We start from the raw sequence: 22,061 nt of genomic DNA, 5'->3' as shown, positions 1-22,061 counted from the left end.
ATTTTATTTCATTATATAGTTATTATTAATAATAAATTAATACTTGGTATATATATTTACAAAATTGATACTGATTTTAATTTTAGGATAATAATTTTCTGTCAATTACAAATGTAAAAAATTTAATTAATTAATATATTGTATTTTAAAATATTAATATTTTTTTAAGTATAATTTAAGGTATCGGTAGCATGTTAATCAATTCTTATTGAAAGGTTTTTCTTTATTTCATTATAATAATGACAAAAAGCAAGCAAAACTTGTAACATGTCAATTTATTACAAACAAAGTCAATACATTAGTATGTACAACTACTCTGACACATTTAATATATATGTACATTATATATAAATAATACGCACACACATTCATGACTCACATTCATATATATCATCAATACAAAAGCTTTTTTTATTTAAATATGTAAATGTAAACAATGCTGTCGTTTTTAAATGATTCACAAGAGTAAAATACAAACAAGATAGTAGATTATTTTTAATTAAAGAATACATGCACAGCCTAAAACAAGAAGCAGTTCAATGTATTCAATCACCATGGAAAATATTGTACTTTCTATTTAATATCCTCTGGAATTAAATCCCCTTTAGGACTCTAAATTGTAAAGCTTTGGTCTACCTTCTCCATGTAAATCTTTAGTTTCAGCTTCCACATAAAAATAACACTTCTTACATAATTTATGCAGAAATATATGCACATATTGCATATTTCAATTTATTTGTAATAGATTTACAAGTCATAATTTGGTATAATATAAAACTTGCAATGTAATACTACATACATTATATATTACTTAACACCTAGCAACATTTTCTATATATTTTAGATAAAATGTAATTTTACAAAATCAATTTTATTACATATTTAAGAATCATTCATTTTAGTAGATATTGGATCTATTTAGTATTATGTTATTAAACTATTTAGATAATAATTTTTAGAATTTATTTCTAATAATAATATTTTTTATCTTAAAAATAAGCACAGAAAAATAATACATATTGTAGAAATTGTAATTTTTATTAAAAATATTTTCTATATTTTGTTATATTCACATTGAAAAATGTGATTACTAAAAAATGAAAAATGTATTAAATCTAGATTTCATTTAGATTAAAATATACTGAAATTAATTTTGTGTAGACTTGTGTTTAATTTATAAATACAATACTTTTTCTTTTGATATTTTTATATATCATTATACAAATTTTAGAAAATTATAAAATTATGATTGAATATAAAAGATATACAGAAATCTAATTAGATTAAACACAAGAATATATAAAAATCAAATTGGACTATAGTTCTAAATAGATCCTATATACTTTTGCATAATTAAATGTAAAATGATTTATCAGTCAAGGCAGATATAATTAATTCATATATTAGAAAGAAATATAATTCAATAGTAAATGACCAAAAACTAAAATTAAAACCATTATTTTATTAAAAGATATTACAGAATTACATATTTCCATAATTTAATATTTTCTTATATCATGAACAATGCAAATCAATACACTTTTACTAAAAGTTGAGTATTTTAAATAAAAAAAATTTAATGAAATGTAAATGGTATTGTTAATATAGTTTATCTGCCTTATTATCCTGATATTATGAACTATTTATAAGAATATATTCCCAGTAATGACTTAAGTGAAATTTTGCAAGAGTAAACATTAAATATTGTATTACTTCAATAAGAATTACAATTGAGTTCTATTTAAATTGACATACTTATCAAGTGAATTTTGGTTTCATCTTTTAACAGATTAATCCTTAACTGCAAAATATTAAAAACTAATCAACCCTAATATATCTGAATAACTGATAAATAATCTCTAAAGGGGAGTAAAAAATGTCTTAGGACGTCATCCCACAACTGTCTTTATGTTAAAGAACAATATCATTTACATGGAAAATGACTGCTTCATTGAAGCATTGAAAAAGATGGTTGCTTTCTTTCATATGTAATAAAAAAGCTGAGTGAGTATGACATCAGTCTCAGCACTAATTATCTATCACTATCATGATAATTAGTATTGCACTCTCAATTAGAAACAGTGGTAATGAGTTTAAAGAGTTTGAACAGGCCTCTGGTGATGTTTGAATTGGTGACGGGTAACATGGCCCCAGAAGTCTGTATTTTTTGTTTAATTAAGAAAATCTACTTTTTAGTAACATAAAAGAAATAAGTAAATTATGTAAAAGACACAAAAGGAAAGTAGTTTCATAACAGTTTGACAAGTTGCAAATAAATAAAGTTTTCAGATAGTAGAGAAATAAATATAGTAGCATACAAACAAAATGAATAGTCAGAAAAAATAAAAAAAAAAACAAAAAATAAAATAAATGAAATAAAATAGGATAACGAAAAAAATTATTTATTTATTACGTTTTTAAAATAGGCGAATAAATATAACAAATCAGAAATGAATATCTCTAATTTTTAGAAAAATTATGAGAATATTTGGGATGAGATAAAATATTTGGAAGTATATTTTTAAAAAAGATTGACTAGTGTGCCAGGAAGAACTATCCAAAAACCTAGCTAAAATTTAATTTATACTTAAGATGAAAAACATGGAGATTAATGATGCAAAAGATAATAAAACTTGCTTATGTAAATAATTAATTAAATCATTGATCCTAAATTCAAGAATTGTAAATTACATATTATCAGTCAGCAACACAATAGCACACATTGATATTTATGATACATTATAAGGGAAGAATTAAAATGATGAAAAATGGTTTCAAAATTTCTCTAAGTTTTATCCCGTCACCAATGTTTTACTTTACTCTGCAACGAGTTTCATTTCTGAATATTTTACGAATATGTTATATTCAACAAAATACAAATCCCTTTACATGCAAATAGTGTATTCAAAAAGATTTTTAAATATAAATATTTTGAACCGATCAAATGCTCTGGCAGTTAAACGCTTTATTCTTAATATTTATGTCATTTACCTTAAATCTTAAATTATCAAATCATTTAATAATATAATCCATGGTGAAAGAATTACAAAATTTTTTAACTTCTGACAGAGTAAATATAATAAGTCTTTGATTATATTATTCTCAACAGAATAAAAATTGATACTTATTGATTTAAGTATTGTCATTTTAGCAATAAATCAGTTTTTGGAATAACTTTACTTATAAAATTGTGAAAACAATTATGAAGCTAATAATTTTATTGCTTAACTAGACATGACATCCAAATTAGCAGATTCTATGGTATATGTATCTTTTTTAAAATAAGAGAAAAGTAAGTATTTGGTGTAACATTGGTATTTGTCAAAAAGTATCATCTATGATATGAAAGAATAGTAGTAACCCAAAGAAGCCGTTGCCAAATCCAACGAGGTATTCTGCATGGCCCAAGACTAGCCATTGCACTGGCTATATGACGCAACCAATCCCGAATACCACGTGGTGCATGTCCCCCATTGACATAGAGAACATAAGTAAAACCATCTTTACATTTGCCATGGATTACATAATAGTATGGTAAAAAACTATGTAATCGGAAGTGACATCTCTGATAAAATAAAATAGCTGGTGCATTGCTAGATAATACATGCAGGAAGACTGCTTTTACGGAAGAACGTTCTGGAGCAGTGACATGTGCTAATAATTGTTCCAACAATAACGATGCAATCCCATTTCTTCTATATGCGCGACGAACACCTAAGCTAAGAATATAACCCACTAAACAATCATTTCCTAAACTTGAACACAAAATACCACGATCTTCTGTGTTTAATTTGGCATAAGGCTTTATTTCTGCGACAATGAGTCCGATTATTACTCCACCATATACAGCAGCAAGTGCATAAAACCGTGAGGAACTTGTTATATCTTCATACCACGAAGAAGGATAATCTATGACAAAATAAATTTATACTTTAATATAAATATTGATATAATTTTTGATACAGGATAAATAAAATAAATAAAATAACATATAATAACATGAATAATTATATTACAAATTTTGTATAACTTTTCATTATTTAACAAAATAATTTATTATGTATCTATTAATCAATCCTTTATGATCTATTTTAGTTCAAAAATATATGTATATGTATACAATAATTTTTATTCTTTCTAAATTATTTATAAACTCCACCCATGATTTATTCCTTAATTTATGTTTAATATATATTATTATAAATAATAAAATGCATTAAAAAATTTTCCTACACAGGATTTTGTGTGTGTATGTTATATGTTATATATATGTAAAAATATATTATCTTGTAATTAATAGGAAAGTAAATAAAAGTATAACAATATTTAAACTTATAAGATGTTCTAATAATAGAATATGTCCTCTTGAGCTATCTAAGTTACTACTATTACATACAATTCTTACACCCTTTTTTACAAAAATATATAATATTTCACAATTAAAGGAGAAAATTGTTTGATAAACCATTTGACATCAAACATAATAGATACTATAGTAACAATAGAATATATTGTAGAATATATTGTATACTGTTACAAAGACTTGCTGAAAGATATAATAAATTAAACAAAAGTGAAGTAAACAAATTGTTTAATAACAAATTTATTCAGATAAAAACAAAATATAATAAGAAAATATTTCTATAAGACAAATTTATAAAAAAATTAAGAAATAAATATTAGTTAAAATTTTTCTTATTAAATATTCATAATATTTAATAAATTTATAATAATGAACTATGTTTATATTAAAAATAATTATTTTCAATATTTTAGAAATATACATTACAAATTCAAGAAAATAAAATAGAATCATTTTATTTTAGTTAATTTAACACTGTAGTTATGTTATAATAATTCAAAAGATGTGCCTAATCTTATCATTAATCTTATGATTAAGATTCAATATTTAATTATAAAAATTCAATATTTAATTATAAAAAATGTACAGGTAAAATAAAATAATAAAATAATAAAATTATTTTAAAATATCTAATATTTATCCAATATATTTTATACAAACTTTGTATTAAAATTGTTTTGTACTTGTACTATTTTGATGAGAATATACTTTCTATATTAACTAATTTTATACAAATGTATATTGCTTGTGATTATGGATTATAAATATAATTGATACAATAAATAAGACAAAACAAAAGTATAAAATACAACATTTTAAATTAAACATAATTTATGTCAAAAAAGAATATGATAGATAATTTATTTAGTTATATTATAAAAATAAAATGATTATTAATTAAAGATTCACATTTATGTATAAAGATAAAGTCTTATTTTATTCTGTATTGCAATTTTAATTAATAAGAGTTTTTGTCTTCGATATAATCAACAAATTTTTAAAAAGTGTATAAAATCATCTTCTTTTAGAGTTAACTTAATTTTTTTTAAAAAGTAATCCTTAAAACATTTGTATATTTAACATAATACTTAACTGCAATTGAAATATTATTATTAAACTAAATCAACAATCATGAAACCAAATAATGTAGGAACAATATTAGATTTATCAAGTTCAAAGATACTAAATATAAAACCAGAAAGGATTAATTACATGTAATAAACAATTGTAAATTACTTCTTATTAAATTATTTATAAGGTTTATTTTATAATATATAAAATATTTCATACCAATGGGGAACCAATCTTGACAGAGTGCCCGTACTTCCTCCAAATCATCTGGACACAGGAAACGTAACTGGACATCACCCAAGACACACAAAGGTACAGTTGCCGGTATCACGGAGGATTTTTGTTCATTAGATGAATTTCTTGTTGTATTTTCATCCGTATATTTATGTTTATTTTCTTGAGATACCTTGTAGTCACTTTTTTCAATTTCCGGTAAAATAAGGTATCGATTAAAAGATACGGCCATCACGCCACAACTTTTCTACCATTTCATTAGTCATTTCTTGAACAATGTCAAACATGTCACGTTGCATGTAAACGTTTGCTAGTAAACATATTGAGATCCGCAGACATTTTGTCCCCCCTCTATAATTCGCAATCTTTATCGTCTCTCACTCCCTCTTTTACTTCGATCTTCTTTCTCCTTGTCTATCCTTCTCTTTCACCTTTGATTTCTAACACACGAGATTGAAACAACCACAAAAATTTGATCATAACATGATTCTTCGATTTTATGCTGTATAAATCGATATATATACGTCTTATTCGATTTATTTTACATAAAGATAATAAAAAGCTTTTTTCAAAAATCAATTTAATATATATATATATATTCACAGAATACAATATTCTGTCATTATTAAATACAATATTCACAGAGAAATTATCGTAAGGTATACGTATAAGTATAAAAATGTTTAAAGTATATAAAGAAACTTTATAAGTATCTTTATCAATTGTCAGCAATTTTATTTTTATAATCAATCATTAGTAGAATATGTCATAACAATGAAAAATTATTTACTACATTTAAATATTCCTATAGTAATTAATTTAATAATATTTGATATAAATTTTATAAAGAAATAATTAAATAAATTTCATAATATTTACATATATATACATATAATACATATATTTTACATAGGCATATGTAACATATATATATTCTATATTGAATGAATACATCATTTTATTGAAACATTTATAATCTCTTTTAAACTATTGTATTTTAATTGTAGAAAGGTAAAAAGTCTTTGAACAAGGAATGAATTTAATATTGAGTTTCAATTTGCATTTTCAAGTTCATATTGTCCTTTGACCAACCCTCATCATCAATAATTACTGCATCCTTCGGCTTCTCTAATATCTCCTTTTTTCAATAAATTTTTTATTATTTTTTCTTTGTTATTTCTATAATACTACACCATTTAAGAAATACCAATATTACCAATATCCTCCAAGAAAAGATGATAAAATTGTAAAAATATAACATAATATATAGTATTACCTGCATATGTATATGACCATCGACCGTGATTGAACATGGCTATATATCAAGTAAGTGCACTTTTATGAATCGAGCAATAGTTTTGCGTTGATTCAAATAGCCATGAAATATGAGAAACAGGAAAAACAAATGAGATATATATAGCAAAATGCTAAATATAGTAAGTTTATTGAATGATATCGAAATGACACTATTGAATTCGTTTCTAAATGTCATTTGTTTCATTTAAAATTAGTTTAAATCTGTTCATGTTTTGTATCATTTGATATCATTTCGTAAGAATGTCAGCAATCTGATTATGATACTTTTTTAATGATAAAATATAAATTATAAGAAATTTAATTTTTTCTGTTTTGATAATACTGGTTGAGTCACAGTCTATATGAATCATAGATAACATAGAGCCTTGCTTTAAGCAGGCAATTCCAAGAAATGGTAGGAATAACTCATAATCATATATGTGAGTACATTCGTGGCCATATACATGAGCAATATTGTAATTATAAATTTGTGTTTACTACTTCTAACTGGTTCACAAATCATAAAGGAATTCAAGCAAATATACCACAAAATTTACTATTAAGAATTTAAAAAAAGCAAGATTGTCAGGTTCAATGTTAAATTTTAATTCAGCTTTTATATCATTAGCTAGAGCACAAGTGTTAGAGAGGAAACCACTTGGACGGTGGGGATCGCGTTGCTTAGGAACAGGACGCACCGGCGCGATGCTGGTACCAATGTTATTTCATTTCTATATAATTTATGACATGACATAAGTAAAATCAAGATTTATTTCATTACTTATTACATTTCTGTAATGTCTAATATAGATATGGTTACAGTTATATTATAATTAGCAGTTAGCATCACATTGCGTAGCATTATGCAACTTATATATTTACATTCTGTTGCCACGCAACGCGATCTTTATTAATTCCAACGGTTTCCTTACCACTCGATGATGGCGAGGAGTTTCACTCAATTATTTTACTGCAATATTGAACCTAACACGAGCTGCAATTAATTGCTGATGTGTAATATTGATTCTGACAACGATGAAAAAAGCTAAAAATTTTTTAAAATGAGAAAAGGGAGGTTTGAATATTAGAATTCGAATTTGCAATCTTCAGACTTAAAGGTCATTAGTTAGTCAATTTACAAATACAAATGCGGAGATCATCTTTTCATTTGTCACTGAAATCAAAACAAGAGACAAAAATAAATTAAAACCAGGGACAGTGTGCACCTTAACTAGAATTAAGTTAGATTTAATTAATAAAAATCAAACATATGTTACATATAATGTATCCGAGAACAAGTTAAAATTAATTAATAACAAGATATATGAGTGATTTTGTATACTAAAAAATTTCTAAAGTATTTAGTTATCAGATGTTTCAGAAATTAGTGATATTACGACATAATACAATTTTTATATATTTGTATATATGTATATATTTTCATTGTATATATTGTACTATATTTGTATACTTGTATTCTATGTTACAGGTAAATCTAGAAGAGCGCAAAGATCTAGAATTATTCGCGTAAATTTAAGATTACTTATGATTCGTATGTAAAAGTCAAAATTTAATTTAACTCATATACGTTTCGATTTTTACCCGAGTAAAACGTGTTCTAAGGGTAAAACAGTATAACTAGACTTTGGTATATTTGGTTTATAGCATGTGTCTAATGTGAATGTAAAAGTTAAAAATTGCTTATAAAAAATCGCAGTATAATGTTTTTTGATTGTATTAATATATAAACGTGTAATAAATATATACATATTTGTGTCTAATATTTATAAGAAATATGTAATACTTTTAACTATCACAAAAATAAGATTAAATATAAATAATTAATGCTAAATAAAAATTTGGACAATAACTTTGTGACAATATTTTACTAACTAAATTTAGTAAATTATTATTTGGTATTTAATATTAGTCTATAAAGATATTTCATATTAATCACTATGTAACTAATGCATTACAAGCTGATATGTAAATATATGTTACTAATATCATAATACTCCTATTCTTGTCTAATAATATTTTTCTTATTATATTAAAATAATACTCTTATTCTTGTCTCGTAATATTTTTCGTAAGATAGCATTTAAATTAAGTTAATTGAAGACACATTTCATTATTTGAACTAGAAATTTTGTAGGGGAAATAAAATATTAACTATGGTGGCAATACTGTGGTACAGGAAATAAATGTAGACTGTCATGAAGTTATCTTTGTAATGGAGTATAGATTTTTATAAATATATGTTTGTTAATTTATAGTAATAAATTATATTACTTAAATCAACGTTATTTCATATATTTTTTTTGGAAGCTATTTATTATACCTATATTTCTTCACTTCATTAAAAATTTAGGGTAAAATGGGCTTAAACGCGTGTTAATGATGTAGACTAATATTTATATAGAAGTACTATATTGGACTTACATTTTGCACTTTATTATTGTCATTTGGTATTTTATTACTGCCTAAATTACTTGTATGTGCTTGTATATATATATAAATATATGTATAAAAGATGTAATGCAATATATGTAATATTATATGTAATATTGAATGTATGAGTGAAACATGTTCCTCGTGTCTTATAAAAGATTACCCGTTATATTGGGTTATGAGAATTATAAAATTAAACAAAATTCAAAGAATTCAATCGATATAAATTAAAACAATAGAAATGGTTATAACAAAAAATCATTCAATAAGTCGATCCTCTAGTTGTTTACGAAAGTATCGAATACTGTTTGTATTTGGTATTACTGTACTATGTGTACAAATTTATTTAGCTCATACATTTTTTGGACTGGAAATTCGAAATCGAAAATTTAATCGATTGTCTTCAGCAGAAGTAAGACTTATATATACTATTTATATGTACTATTATAATTACTATTTATAATATAAATATCATTTAATAACTATATTATTAATAACAATATAAATTATATATTTGTCATACAGGATTTATCTCAAACTGTAGAAGATGAAGGTTTACCAAAAGGTTTACGTCAATTGAAGCTTCCACCTGACAAAAATAGTAATTCAAATAAGATTTTACAATTTCAGCAGAACCGTACTACTAGAATAAAATTAGATCGTAAATCATTGAATTTTACACCACCTTGTGAATTTACTGGCAGAGAAGCAGTGAGTGCAGTAACACGTGCACAAAGTCAAGTATGCAAACAACGCATTGTCAATGTGACGTGCCTTAATCAACAGGGATTATTATACCCAGAAAGAATACAATCTCTGTGCCCTCATTCTCCAGGATTTATAGATAAACCAGTCAGTTTAGGGTGTTTTAAAGATGATAAAATATTAAGAATACTTTCGGGTTATTACCATGTTTTTAAAGGGAACAATTCTCCAGAACGCTGTGCTTTCTTGTGTCTTCAATCAGGATATTTGTATGCTGGTATTGAATATTCGTAAGTACTATAAATAGCAATATTGCTATATTAAGCATTAGTTATTATTTTGAGTCAGCTATACCAGTATCATGTTGCTTTTTTCTCTTATTATAATTGAATTATAAAATTAGATGTATATCTTATTAAATGTATTTATAAATGTCTTAATTTAGCGTTGAATGCTTTTGTGGAATGGAAAAACCATCTCAGTTAAAACAATTACCAGATTCTAGTTGTAATATGAAATGTTCTGGTAATCCAAAATATTCTTGTGGTGGATATTTAACAATTAATGTATTTTGGACTGGAATTCAAAGTAAGGAAGTAAAGAATTAATATGTTTATAGCTTATATATTCATTATTAATTTTAACAATGTGAATTTATAATAGATTTCTTCTTTTGTTTAATAGGATTCAAGGCACAAGAAGCTCGAAATACAAGTACAGATATTGAAAATGAAAAATCTGCTCGAATAGCATATTTATTAACAGTAAATGGCAGAGCCAGTCGTCAAGTAAAACGACTTATCAGTATTCTTTATCACCCTTCACATTTATTTTATATTCATGTCGATGCGGTAATTAAACAAATTTTTGTTTAATACAATACAATAATAATTTGTTATAATTGATATATTTTATATTTTTAGCGACAAGATTATCTTTATCGAGAAATGTTAGAAGTGGAAAAATCATGCAAACCAAATAATATTAAAGTAGCAAGAGGAGAAAATTTAAGACATGCAAGCATTTGGGGAGGTGCAAGTCTTTTAACAACTTTCTTAAAATCTGCACAACAAATGCTTGCACATCATCATCATTGGGATTTCTTAGTCAATTTATCAGAATCTGATTTTCCTATAAAAAGCAATGCGCAGTTAACTCAATTTCTTAGTTTGAATAAAGGAATGAATTTTGTAAAATCTCATGGAAGAGAAGTTCAACGTTTTATTACCAAACAAGGTTTGGATAAGACCTTTGTCGAATGTGAAACTCGTATGTGGAGAATAGGTGATCGTAAATTACCAGATGGTAAATTTATTTTCTTTATTTGTATTTGATATTAACCATACATATTTAATTTATACCAAAAAATTGTTTTTTATAGGTATTCAGGTAGATGGTGGTAGTGACTGGGTAGCTTTAAGCAGAGAATTTGTAGAGTATGTTGCTAATCCAAATCCAGATACATTAGTGACTGATCTCTTAAAAATGTTTAAGTACACTTTATTACCTGCAGAATCCTTTTTTCATACAGTTTTACGTAACTCAAAATTCTGTAATACCTATATAGATAACAATTTACATGTTACTAATTGGAAAAGAAAGTTAGGTTGCAAATGCCAGTATAAAGCTGTGGTTGATTGGTGTGGCTGCAGTCCAAATGACTTCAAACTTGAGGATTTTAGCAGAATTCGAAATACAATAGATCGTAATTTGTTTTTTGCTCGAAAGTTTGAATCTATTATTGACCAAAGAATTATAGACAGGGTAGAAGAGTGGTTGTACCCTGAAAATTTAAATAAAACCGTTAATGCAAAAGGTTATGATGCATATTGGCAAAATTTATACCACACAGCAGATTTGAGTCCTCTGACTGATGATGCACAATTGACTATTTCAAATTCCTTAGCAAGATTGATTTTTCGTAAATTAAATGTAGATTACAGAGATATACATCTTTTGGAAACAACTGCCTATTTTAAACAAAATCAGTTTGTTGGAATATTAATTCTTGCAGAAGCTACATTGCAACGAATTGTTGAGCCAGAATATATGGAACAAATAGAATCTTTAATTTACTTAAGGCACAACTTTTCAACTAGTACAGAATGGTTAGGAAAAATACAAAGTTTATCTGTTAATACTGATTATGATCAAAAAGAAAAAACATTTAGAAATTTAATGGGGAGCATAGGACCATATTCATATCCAGTTTTATCATATGAATTTGATACTGGAGTTACAACACCACAAAATCTATCAATACTGTGGGTAGATCCTTATGGTCGATTAGCGGATGTTAACTATATACAGCTTGAAGAAATGACATTAGTAAATATAAGACCTTTTTAATTGATCATTTTATATTTGCCATTCTTTCAAATAATTAACATTTTACTTATTTTCAGACAGGGTATGTTAGACCACAATTAAATGAACACTTGGTTGTGGGTACTTGGCATCTATTCTTAGTTTCTGATTCTGTATTAGTAGCAAGAATGAATTTTTTGGTGACTCCATTAGAATACTGGAAAAATAAAAAAATTGATGCAGAAAAAGCTAAAGAAGTAAATAATGCATCTAGTAATAGTTATCATATTACTGAAGAAATGAACAAAAAGTGGTCACATTTATTAAATTCCGTAAATTTTTACGAACGAACTACTGATATGACAGATAATGAAATAAAAATTAATTCTAACTTGGATAAATGGATAGACAAGTTAGTGCAAGAACATTATGAAATTGATAAAATGTGCAATGTTAATGATACTAAATTAAAATTACAAAAGTGTATTAATACTTACTGGAGCTCATTGAGCCCAGATTTAAAGGCTGATATTAATAACCTATGTTAAAACTATTAATTAATTTACTAAATATGTGCCATTCTCAATATTTTTAAAGTTTAACTTATTAAATACGTGTAAAGGTTAATAATCTTTTTAGATATTTTTATATCAAATACATGCTATACATATTCATATGGTCTATTTTAAAAGTATTTTACATCCTAAAACTAAGAAATTTTTAAGCTAATATAAGGTAATTTTTTGTCTTCCTTTGCATATCAACATGTCAGTAAATTTGATTATTTCATTGTAATGAAGTACTTCTTTTCCTATTATACATCTATAAAATTTTGTTGACATATGTAAAAAATGGAATATAGATTTTCTCTTATGTTTGATAATTTCATATGTAATGTATATTTTATAAGAAATCACAAACATTTAAGTTTATTATAGAGAAATAAGATATTTAGAATTTTTGTTGAAAAAACTTAATAATTTATTTGATATAATACAAGTTTACATCTTACAAATGAATGAATTATGTTCTACATACTATAAATAAAAACTATAATTTTTCTGTATATTTACAAAATTTGAATTACATTCCTATAAAATGTTACTATATGTGCCTTGAATTTTGTTAGTTAATAGTAAGTTCAAATTTCACTAATACTAATGTGGCTATGTTGCTCTATTTTTAAATAAAAGATAAACTAAAAATAGAAGTTTATTTATTGTTGTATATTTTTGTTTAAAAATAAATTTATTAGCATATTTTATTTTACATAATATTTTATTGCATCTCTGTTGTGCAATTTATCTATGAACATGTACATTTTCTGTTAATTTATTAATTTTTTTGTAATGTATACAATGATAATTATCATACAAAAATGTCTGCTACAATTGTTTATAAATAGTGAAAATAAAAAACCAAATCAAGTGAATAAATGTCTTATTATTTAGATTGCTATATCAAAATGGTGCAAGAATTCTTTCTCAGTTAACTAAATAACATAGTATAAGTAAAATTATATTAATGTATTAGGTAAAAAGTAATGAACTAATGATAATTACAAAGAAAATTCCATTTGTAGATAAAAATTTTTGAATTTAATAAAATTAACAATTATCGTTAATATGTAATTATTTTCTTTAAACTGTTATTAAAGTTATATCTTATTATAACGTAAACAATTAGTGTATATGACAGATAATATTATTAATATGATCTATTTGAGCAGCTACATTACTCTTACTTAATTTTAAATCTAAAAATCATTAGGAAGAAATAATTGATTCTATAATTTTATATTATTTATAATGAATGGGACGATATATATGAAAGGAGAAATATATAGGATAATAACTATTTTATACCTATTAACGTTAATTTCACATTTCTAATTTTTAAAATATAAATATATTATTATATAAATATAATTCGAACAAAATTACACTTACTTATTTCTTATTTACGTTTAATTGTTTTTTTAACAATTATATTGTACTTTTGATAACTAAAATACTATTAGTTAAAGTAATTACATAAGTTGGATTGTGTAGTAAAAACTATTAATGATAGGTGGAACGAATAACTTATTTCTCTTGCTTCTGTGCCGTCTCATAATAATTCTTGTGAGACACACGGTATAAATCTGTGCTCTGTTATCCACGATATTATTGTAAATAGTCGTAGCTGTTTTAAAATATTGCATTGAAAATATCAATTACTTCTGATAAATTATAAACTATAAATTATAAACGAAATAAAAAATAAACGCAATACAAACAAGTTTTTCTGTGTTAGTCTATGTGTATACAAGTTATTGTATATTGTAATATAATTAAAAGTATCTAATATTCGTAAGATAATATATTAACAATTATTTAAATAATAAATCGGTGGCGTATGTGAATTCAGAAAATATATCTATTTGGTATTTTAATACCAAGAAAACATAATATAAATGTTAATGTGGTATATAAAAAATAAAATATATGCCAATTACATAAAACAAAATATTTATCCAATAATTTCTTTATAAAACTTTATAAAGTTTTTAATTTAACATTAGTTAGTTTCAATCTGAAGTAACATCAAATAATTATATATAATATAATAATAAGAAATGCAACAGAGATAGAACTATAGTAATGTTTAAATTAATATATTCCCAAAGATATGTTTTTCAAAATAAAAGAATGTTCCCGCTTACATATACTTGTATGCGACATAAAACACAAGAGAAAAAGAAGGAAGAAAAATATAAAATATTTAATGTCAAAGAATATTGGTTTAATAAATACATGAATTATATTAAAAATTATGAAAACGTTTTGGAAAAAAATTTTCCACGTACAATACATGTGTATCGCATATTTAGTGTTGGTACCAAAGATTTTATTCAAGAAGCAATAAAATGGCTTATGATATTGAAAAAAGAAAAAATTGATGGCATTGATACATTAACTACAGATGAGCTACGAATATTGCATACAATGCGTAAAGATATAATAAAATTATGTCCTGTTTTATTAATATCTGCTATTCCTTTTACAAATTATATTATCTTTCCTTTAGCATATCATTTTCCAAGATATTTTCTAACTTCTCATTATTGGACTTTACAACAAAAACTTGATTTTATGTTATTGGAACATAAAAAACGATTAAAACATAACAGACCACTGTTCAGGTGCATGCAAGCAGAGTTTCATAATATTAAAAATCGCACATTGAGATTAAAATGGAGTGGTATTATTGCATGTCTTGGCAGTGGTACTCACCCTGATGTAAATGATATTATTGCTTGTTCTGCATTATTTGCTGATAAACCATATTCATTACATAGTCTTAAACGGAGACACACAGTACGTTGATTTTAACATAATTTAAATTAATTTTATATATTTTATAAAATAAAGTATAAGAAACTATATTATTCATTTACATAATTGTGGATTTCCTTTTAATCTATTAAAAATAATTAATTCTGAATTAACTTTTAGATAGAATTACTTGGTATACATAATATATCTTATTGGAAACTTTTTAAAAAATTGAGTTTATTAGAAAGAGGTATGTTAATAAAAAAAATGGATGAAAGCATACAAAAAGAAGGTGGAACTATAGCAATGTCAAATGATGCAATACGTTGGGTGTGTATAAGATAATTTTTTAACACTTTTAATATTTTTTTAAACTATTTATTTAATGATTTTTTATTACATATTACACTATATATAATACATATATTCAAATTGTAAAATATTTCAGGCACTTTCATTTAGAGGTCTGAATCCAGCAAATATGTCCATAGAATGTATGAGGAATTGGCTTGAAAAATGGTTAACAGTATCAAATATAGTTGAGGATGAAACACTTTCACTATTATTACATTGTCCAATATTATTAGCATACAATCATCCTACAAATTGGATCCTTGTATACAAATAAAACAATACAATTAAATGATTGTTCTTTTTATTCTAAAAAGATGTATAAGAATTATAACATTATAAAATTTTGAAACAATACAAATATCTGTATTTAAATTATTTGTACAAACTGTTTATATAATAATATATAATTTTATACTTTCACTTCATAGCATATACATATATATATATATATATATATAAATTCTACAGTATCTACTATACATATGTACATATGTATGTGGAAAGGATATCAAACATACATTTTATCAATGTTATATACATATTTCTTCTATTGTACTTATTAGAATATTTTTTCTCAAATACCTAACAATAAATTTATTATTTTTTTCTTTTTAACAGGATTGCATTATTTTAGGAAAATAAAAGAAGCAAGATTACTATGAAATGATTATAACTTGTTTATAGATAAAATACTTTCATTTTGTTAAATATACATTTTTCATCTGCATAATTGTATACACATTACAAAATATAATTCTGATTTTGTATATGTTTAAACATAACATAATACAAATGTAACCTTTTCAATAGTTATAAGTATAAATTTTATCACTAGTCAAAACATAAGTTATTTTATCAAATTACACAAATGTGATATGTTATATGAAATAAATAGATGCTATGATAAATTCTAAAAAAATATTGAAAGAATTTTATAGACAATTATATTTATCTATATTAATCAATAGGTATATAAGCAGGCAGAACACCAATTGGAGGACGTTTCAATATCTTTGGATCAGAAATAGTTTCTGATTCATTACTATGTCCATTTATTTCTGAATTTGTATTATTATCAGATTTTTCAATTCGAATATTAATATAATCTGCTGACTCTACATTTTTCATAAGTTTAATTTTTTTCATTATACTTTCTCTTTTTTTATCAAGAGATTTGTTTAAAGTATTTGCTTGTTCATAATATCTAAGTCTGTTTTCACTATTAGAGGTTGAAATATCTTTTGTAATAGGAGATGTTGCTTGATTATTATGCATATTGTACTTTCTTTTTAAATGAATTTGTATCTTAGAAGATGATTGTGATTTATGAGGATAAGGACAATGCGTACCTTTGCTGCATTTTTTTGTTTTCTCAAATTCTGGACATAGATTTTCATGACGCTGCTTACACTGTAAAAGAAGAGACTCCCAGGTCTTGAAATATTATCTTTTATGCATTATTAATATGTTATAAGTTGAATTTAACATATAAAAAATTCATAAAAATATTAAAAGAATAAATGATTACACATTCTCTCTTGAAAGATATATGTTATTTTTAACTAATAAATGTTATAATAGAAAATATATCTTTCTTAAAATATTTTTCCATTAGTAAATTTTAAAGTTAATTGTCAACAGATATATAAATTATTATTAAATATAGTTTACTAAAGGTTCTTAGCAAAAGAAATTAAACAAACTTAAGTAGCAAATTAAATTTATAAGTTAAAAAAAAATATTAATAAACTTTCAATGTTATATATTAATAAAATTTTTAAATACTACACTAGGATTTGAATTATAATTTGAGTTAAATTTAAATTTAATAATCTAATAAAGTCAAAAATATTGTACTTACCTCACTACCCTTGGCACAATATCCTTGTAAAAAATCTATACAAATTGGTGTACTGGAAGAAACTTTGATGTGACGATAAGGACATGCATCCCGTGTACAACAACCTTCCAAGAAGTACTTGCAAGTTGGCATTTTTTCTGGACCTACATCATGAGATAGTGGACATTTATCTAATAAACAATTTCCTTGAAGAAATCTAAAAAATATTTTTTTTATTAAATAAAGATCGTTTGCTTTAGGCATACATGAGTAGAAATATAATTTTACTTTTTACAAAGAGAAATTTGTTTTTTATCATGACGTTTTACACAAATTCCTTTTTCATGATTTGAACAAAATCCAAATTTTTGAAATATTAAACATGGCTGATTATTTTTTCGCATTTTGTTGCGTAGTATTTGTATACTTCTCTGTTTGACTTTATTGCTGCAAGTAGAAGAAAATTGGCATTACTGATACATAAATTTACAAGATTTAGTAATAATATATTGTAAAATTAAGTAGTACAAAGAAATTTAATATCAATTAATATCACAAAATATATTAAATAACCAGATAAATATAATTAATAAAATGAAGATATAAAGTCAAAGATAAAACAATGAAATAAAAATATTAAGATGTGTATCAGTATATATATATGTATACCTTATATTATTTTTATAATTTATTTTTTGCGACATATTAGATGAAAATTTAATTCCATTCGTTGTATTTAAAATTTTTGTACTTGAATTTCCTGATGTTTCTTTCATAGATTTTATTCTACATAATTTTTTACCATTAGTGGCAATAATAAATTTGTCAAGTTTCAAATTTATTACTCTTTTTTCTAAAATTGAGATTACAAAATATAAGAATTATTATATATTCATAGAATTCTAGATTACATAATATTATGACTTACTTTTTGCACCATAACTTTTGCGTACTAAGTGATTTTTGGAAGATTTATAAACAACTCCTTCAATTGTAATTAATTGCATTTTATTATTTCTGTAAGATATTTATAAATTAATTAATTTTTAAAGCACAAGTGTAGAAGTTATACAAAATTTGAAAGAAAATATTAATTTACTACATATACATACATAGACTTTTTTTGATTCAGATTTGCATGTTTTCTGATATTTGAAGTTTTTGGTGCAGTTCGATCTATTCTGTACTTGTTTATTTTAGGTTTTGCAACTGTTGATTTTACAATGTTAGAACCTTTACTAATTGACTGCTGTATAGCATTTATTGATTTTGTTTTCATAATTCTTTGAGAAGTAGGTTTAACATTCTTTTCTATTGAATTTAAGGATTTTTTAATCTTACAAAGTTCAACTTGTGAAGTACTAAAAGATTTTCTTGATCCTCGTCTTACACGTATAAGTTTTCTTTGTGATAAAACTAAGATATTGGAATTGTTTATTTTCTTTTGATTATGAATAACCTTTGGAGAATTTGTACTTTTAACAAATTTGAGTCTTGAACAAACAGGATGAGTAATATTTTGTATCACTATTTCTTTATGTTCTGCTGGTTTTGGTTGTATAGAGGAAGACAATTTTTTCACTAATTTTGGATTAACATGTACTGATTTTTGTATAGAATTTGTACTCATCATATTTATAGAATTATTTTGCATATTTTCATTAGAATCAATAACGTTTCTCATTATTTTTGGATTAACATGTACAAAAGATTTCATACGTAATTTTGGATTGATATATATTGCAGAACTTTGAGGTTTAAAGTTTGGATTAATATATACATTAGTGCTTGTTAACATGTTGCATGAAGTACTATTACACATTTTAGGTAACTGTTGAGATTTCTGAAGTAAATTTACATATTTCTCAGATTTTGAAAAATTTATATTTTGATTTATAACAGGTTTTTCTACACAACATAATTTATCTGACGATTTTTTTTTATGATTTTCTATTAAACCTGAAATAAATAACAATAATTTAAAAAACTAATACATTACAAATATATAAATATAATATATTAAATAATTTAACATATATTTAAAGCTAAAATGATTAAAATAGAGTTTTCATATTTTACTAAATATGCATAATAGAAGTTAAAAAATCACAAATTATTATGAATTCCAATAAATGTTCTTATCTTTAGATTTTTAGATATTTATTATTGTAATTTATAACCGAAAAAGAAATAATTAGAATTAAATATAATTTTAAAATGAATGTGATTAGAATAAATAGCACACAGTATATGTTACTAATTAGAAAGTATTTAAAAACATGAAAATATTGAGATAAATATATCAATTCTTAGCATATATTAAAAATTGATGAACACAATATGTATTATCATAAAAATAGTTATAAAGTATTACTTTCTAATCTTCCTATTCTTCGATATTTCGTCTTTAAATAATAATATAATTTTATTTTCTATTAAATAGAATATTTATTTTAATTTTAATATTCTAAAATATATTGAAACTTTTATTTGTTACTACATTTACATTGTGATAATTGCATAAAATTGTAAACTTACGCGTTAAGTAATGTATTTCTTTAATTAATCTCTCGTCCATAGTTATCATAAAATGTTATTTTTTAGTTGCTTATTACTTAATAAACAGAAAAAGGAGGTTATAGCTAATAAATTCACACTAAAGCAAATTATTCCGCAAATCACTGAATTTCACAAACCACAATACGTTGTCATTCGTTATGCCACAGCATGGAAATAAACTATTTAAAAACAGATGTCGCTTTTTGATAAACTACAAACGCTAGCATTGTATGTGAACAATAAATGAACTATTTTCTATCATGGTTGAATAGCGGGATATTTTAACTTACAATTTTAAATTTTATGAATATAATAATCTAATATAATTAATTTGTAGTAATAGATATCCATTGTAACTAATAAATTTGAAAGATTTGATAACATTACATTTTTATAGAAATGTAATAAAGTAATAAGTTTAAAATTAATATTTATTAATCAGCTAAAAGAGTTATTTAATACCCAGACTATGTCAATACTTAAAAAATGTAGAAAAGGATTTATAAAAGGAAATCAAAATATATATACATGTTTAAAAAACGGAGCAAGGAGAGAGGGAGAGAGAGAGAGAGATTGTGTGTGTGTAAGAGAGGGAAAAAGAGAGAGAGAATGTGCGTGCGTGTGTGCGTCTGTATGTGTATGAGTCAGATAGAGAGAGAGAGAGAGAGAGAGAAAGAACAACTATTTTATTTTTCATTAAAATATTGACAATATAAATGTTATAATATTAAAAAATTTATTGATTACAATACTCATTTACAAGAAAGTTATCCATTTAGATATTTAATTAATTATAACAGTTTAAAAAATGTTGAAAATTATTTCTTTGAACAAAAGAAAAATTAGGGCATAAATACAGATTTGTAATATATAGTTTAAGATGAGATTTTACATATAATAATTTAAAAATAATGCATTAATTAGATTATTAAAAATGAATTAAAATACGGAAACTTTTTATTACATTTCACAATTACTTTTATTATGAGCTATTAAAATAATACGTATTACATATACATATTTTCTCTTAATTACGAATTAGTTAGTACTATCACAAATTTTTTATTTTCTTTTATGCATAATGTTTGCAAACAAAGTATTGAGGAGTGGCGGTTCCAATTTACAATTATCGTACACTTCAGAGTAGCTTTACTAACCTAATGTGTATAGAGTATTCATAGACTAATCTATATAAGAGTTTATATGATTAGTAAACAAATTTTATTTAATTAAATTTTATTTAATTATTACTATTATGTTACATCGACGATTATATTACTGGAAAAATAAAAAGGAATTGTTCCTTAGCGAAATGTACTAAATACAATAGAGTTATTAAAATTTAGTAAATTTATGAGTATCGTATTTTATGCATCGTAATGCATCTATATATGTATCTCATTATTAGATATCAAAGGAAGAATACAAACATTAAGATAAATTACAACGTTATTGGATAATGTAAATTTATATATCTGTTATTTATTATTTAGTATATCTCGACGAATGTATAACATACTTAAATGATTTAAGTTTAAATAGTTCGCGCTTTTTCATAACGTTT

The 22,061-nt window shown here is 23.8% G+C and overlaps 4 protein-coding genes across 4 annotated transcripts; 2 read left to right on the top strand and 2 right to left on the bottom strand.

Annotated features, from left to right (window-relative positions):
- Positions 1-3,308: 3,308 nt before the first annotated feature.
- Positions 3,309-6,007, bottom strand: Naa60 (N-alpha-acetyltransferase 60). The gene is made up of 2 exons (XM_017899980.1): positions 5,654-6,007; positions 3,309-3,909 (listed from the first exon to the last, which is right to left on the bottom strand). Exons 1-2 carry the CDS (start codon positions 5,898-5,900, stop codon positions 3,332-3,334), a joined length of 825 nt encoding a protein of 274 aa, XP_017755469.1. The 5' UTR covers positions 5,901-6,007; the 3' UTR covers positions 3,309-3,331.
- A 3,649-nt stretch (positions 6,008-9,656) lies between these two features.
- On the top strand, positions 9,657-12,975 carry oxt (Xylosyltransferase oxt). The gene is made up of 7 exons (XM_017899971.1): positions 9,657-9,827; positions 9,941-10,410; positions 10,566-10,708; positions 10,805-10,971; positions 11,044-11,425; positions 11,502-12,448; positions 12,526-12,975. Exons 1-7 carry the CDS (start codon positions 9,657-9,659, stop codon positions 12,973-12,975), a joined length of 2,730 nt encoding a protein of 909 aa, XP_017755460.1.
- A 2,094-nt stretch (positions 12,976-15,069) lies between these two features.
- LOC108547432 (LETM1 domain-containing protein 1) lies at positions 15,070-16,372 on the top strand. Its single transcript, XM_017899962.1, has 3 exons — positions 15,070-15,786; positions 15,925-16,074; positions 16,193-16,372. Exons 1-3 carry the CDS (start codon positions 15,070-15,072, stop codon positions 16,370-16,372), a joined length of 1,047 nt encoding a protein of 348 aa, XP_017755451.1.
- Positions 16,373-17,055: 683 nt separating this feature from the next.
- On the bottom strand, positions 17,056-20,525 carry ZC3H3 (zinc finger CCCH domain-containing protein 3). Its single transcript, XM_017899983.1, has 7 exons — positions 20,477-20,525; positions 19,046-19,897; positions 18,867-18,965; positions 18,608-18,791; positions 18,227-18,385; positions 17,960-18,155; positions 17,056-17,508 (listed from the first exon to the last, which is right to left on the bottom strand). The coding sequence occupies exons 1-7, from the start codon at positions 20,523-20,525 to the stop codon at positions 17,056-17,058; spliced, it is 1,992 nt and encodes a 663-aa protein (XP_017755472.1).
- Between the last annotated feature and the right edge of the window lie 1,536 nt (positions 20,526-22,061).

This window comes from Eufriesea mexicana, unplaced genomic scaffold (genome assembly GCF_001483705.2).
Source record: "Eufriesea mexicana isolate 0111107269 unplaced genomic scaffold, ASM148370v2 scaffold1030, whole genome shotgun sequence".
Lineage (NCBI taxonomy): Eukaryota > Metazoa > Arthropoda > Insecta > Hymenoptera > Apidae > Eufriesea > Eufriesea mexicana.
The sequence above is the reverse complement of the archived record's forward strand: the minus strand, read 5'-3'. Positions and strand labels throughout refer to the sequence as shown.

Bases quoted from the DNA above. Each gene is read 5' to 3' on its own strand.
- ZC3H3 (XM_017899983.1), bottom strand. From the start codon at position 20,525: ATGATAACTATGGACGAGAGATTAATTAAAGAAATACATTACTTAACG. The intron at 18,966-19,045 runs TATATGTAGTAA...TTAATTTATAAA, and splicing joins TCAAAAAAAGTCTATGTATG to TATCTTACAGAAATAATAAA. The intron at 17,509-17,959 runs GTAAGTACAATA...CTTCTTTTACAG, and splicing joins ATTGTGCCAAGGGTAGTGAG to TGTAAGCAGCGTCATGAAAA.
- oxt (XM_017899971.1), top strand. From the start codon at position 9,657: ATGGTTATAACAAAAAATCATTCAATAAGTCGATCCTCTAGTTGTTTA. The intron at 10,972-11,043 runs GTAATTAAACAA...TTATATTTTTAG, and splicing joins TTTATATTCATGTCGATGCG to CGACAAGATTATCTTTATCG. The intron at 11,426-11,501 runs GTAAATTTATTT...TGTTTTTTATAG, and splicing joins TGATCGTAAATTACCAGATG to GTATTCAGGTAGATGGTGGT.
- Naa60 (XM_017899980.1), bottom strand. From the start codon at position 5,900: ATGGCCGTATCTTTTAATCGATACCTTATTTTACCGGAAATTGAAAAA. The intron at 3,910-5,653 runs GTATGAAATATT...ATTTTGTCATAG, and splicing joins TCAAGATTGGTTCCCCATTG to ATTATCCTTCTTCGTGGTAT.
- LOC108547432 (XM_017899962.1), top strand. From the start codon at position 15,070: ATGTTTAAATTAATATATTCCCAAAGATATGTTTTTCAAAATAAAAGA. The intron at 15,787-15,924 runs GTACGTTGATTT...ATTAACTTTTAG, and splicing joins GTCTTAAACGGAGACACACA to ATAGAATTACTTGGTATACA. The intron at 16,075-16,192 runs GTGTGTATAAGA...AAAATATTTCAG, and splicing joins CAAATGATGCAATACGTTGG to GCACTTTCATTTAGAGGTCT.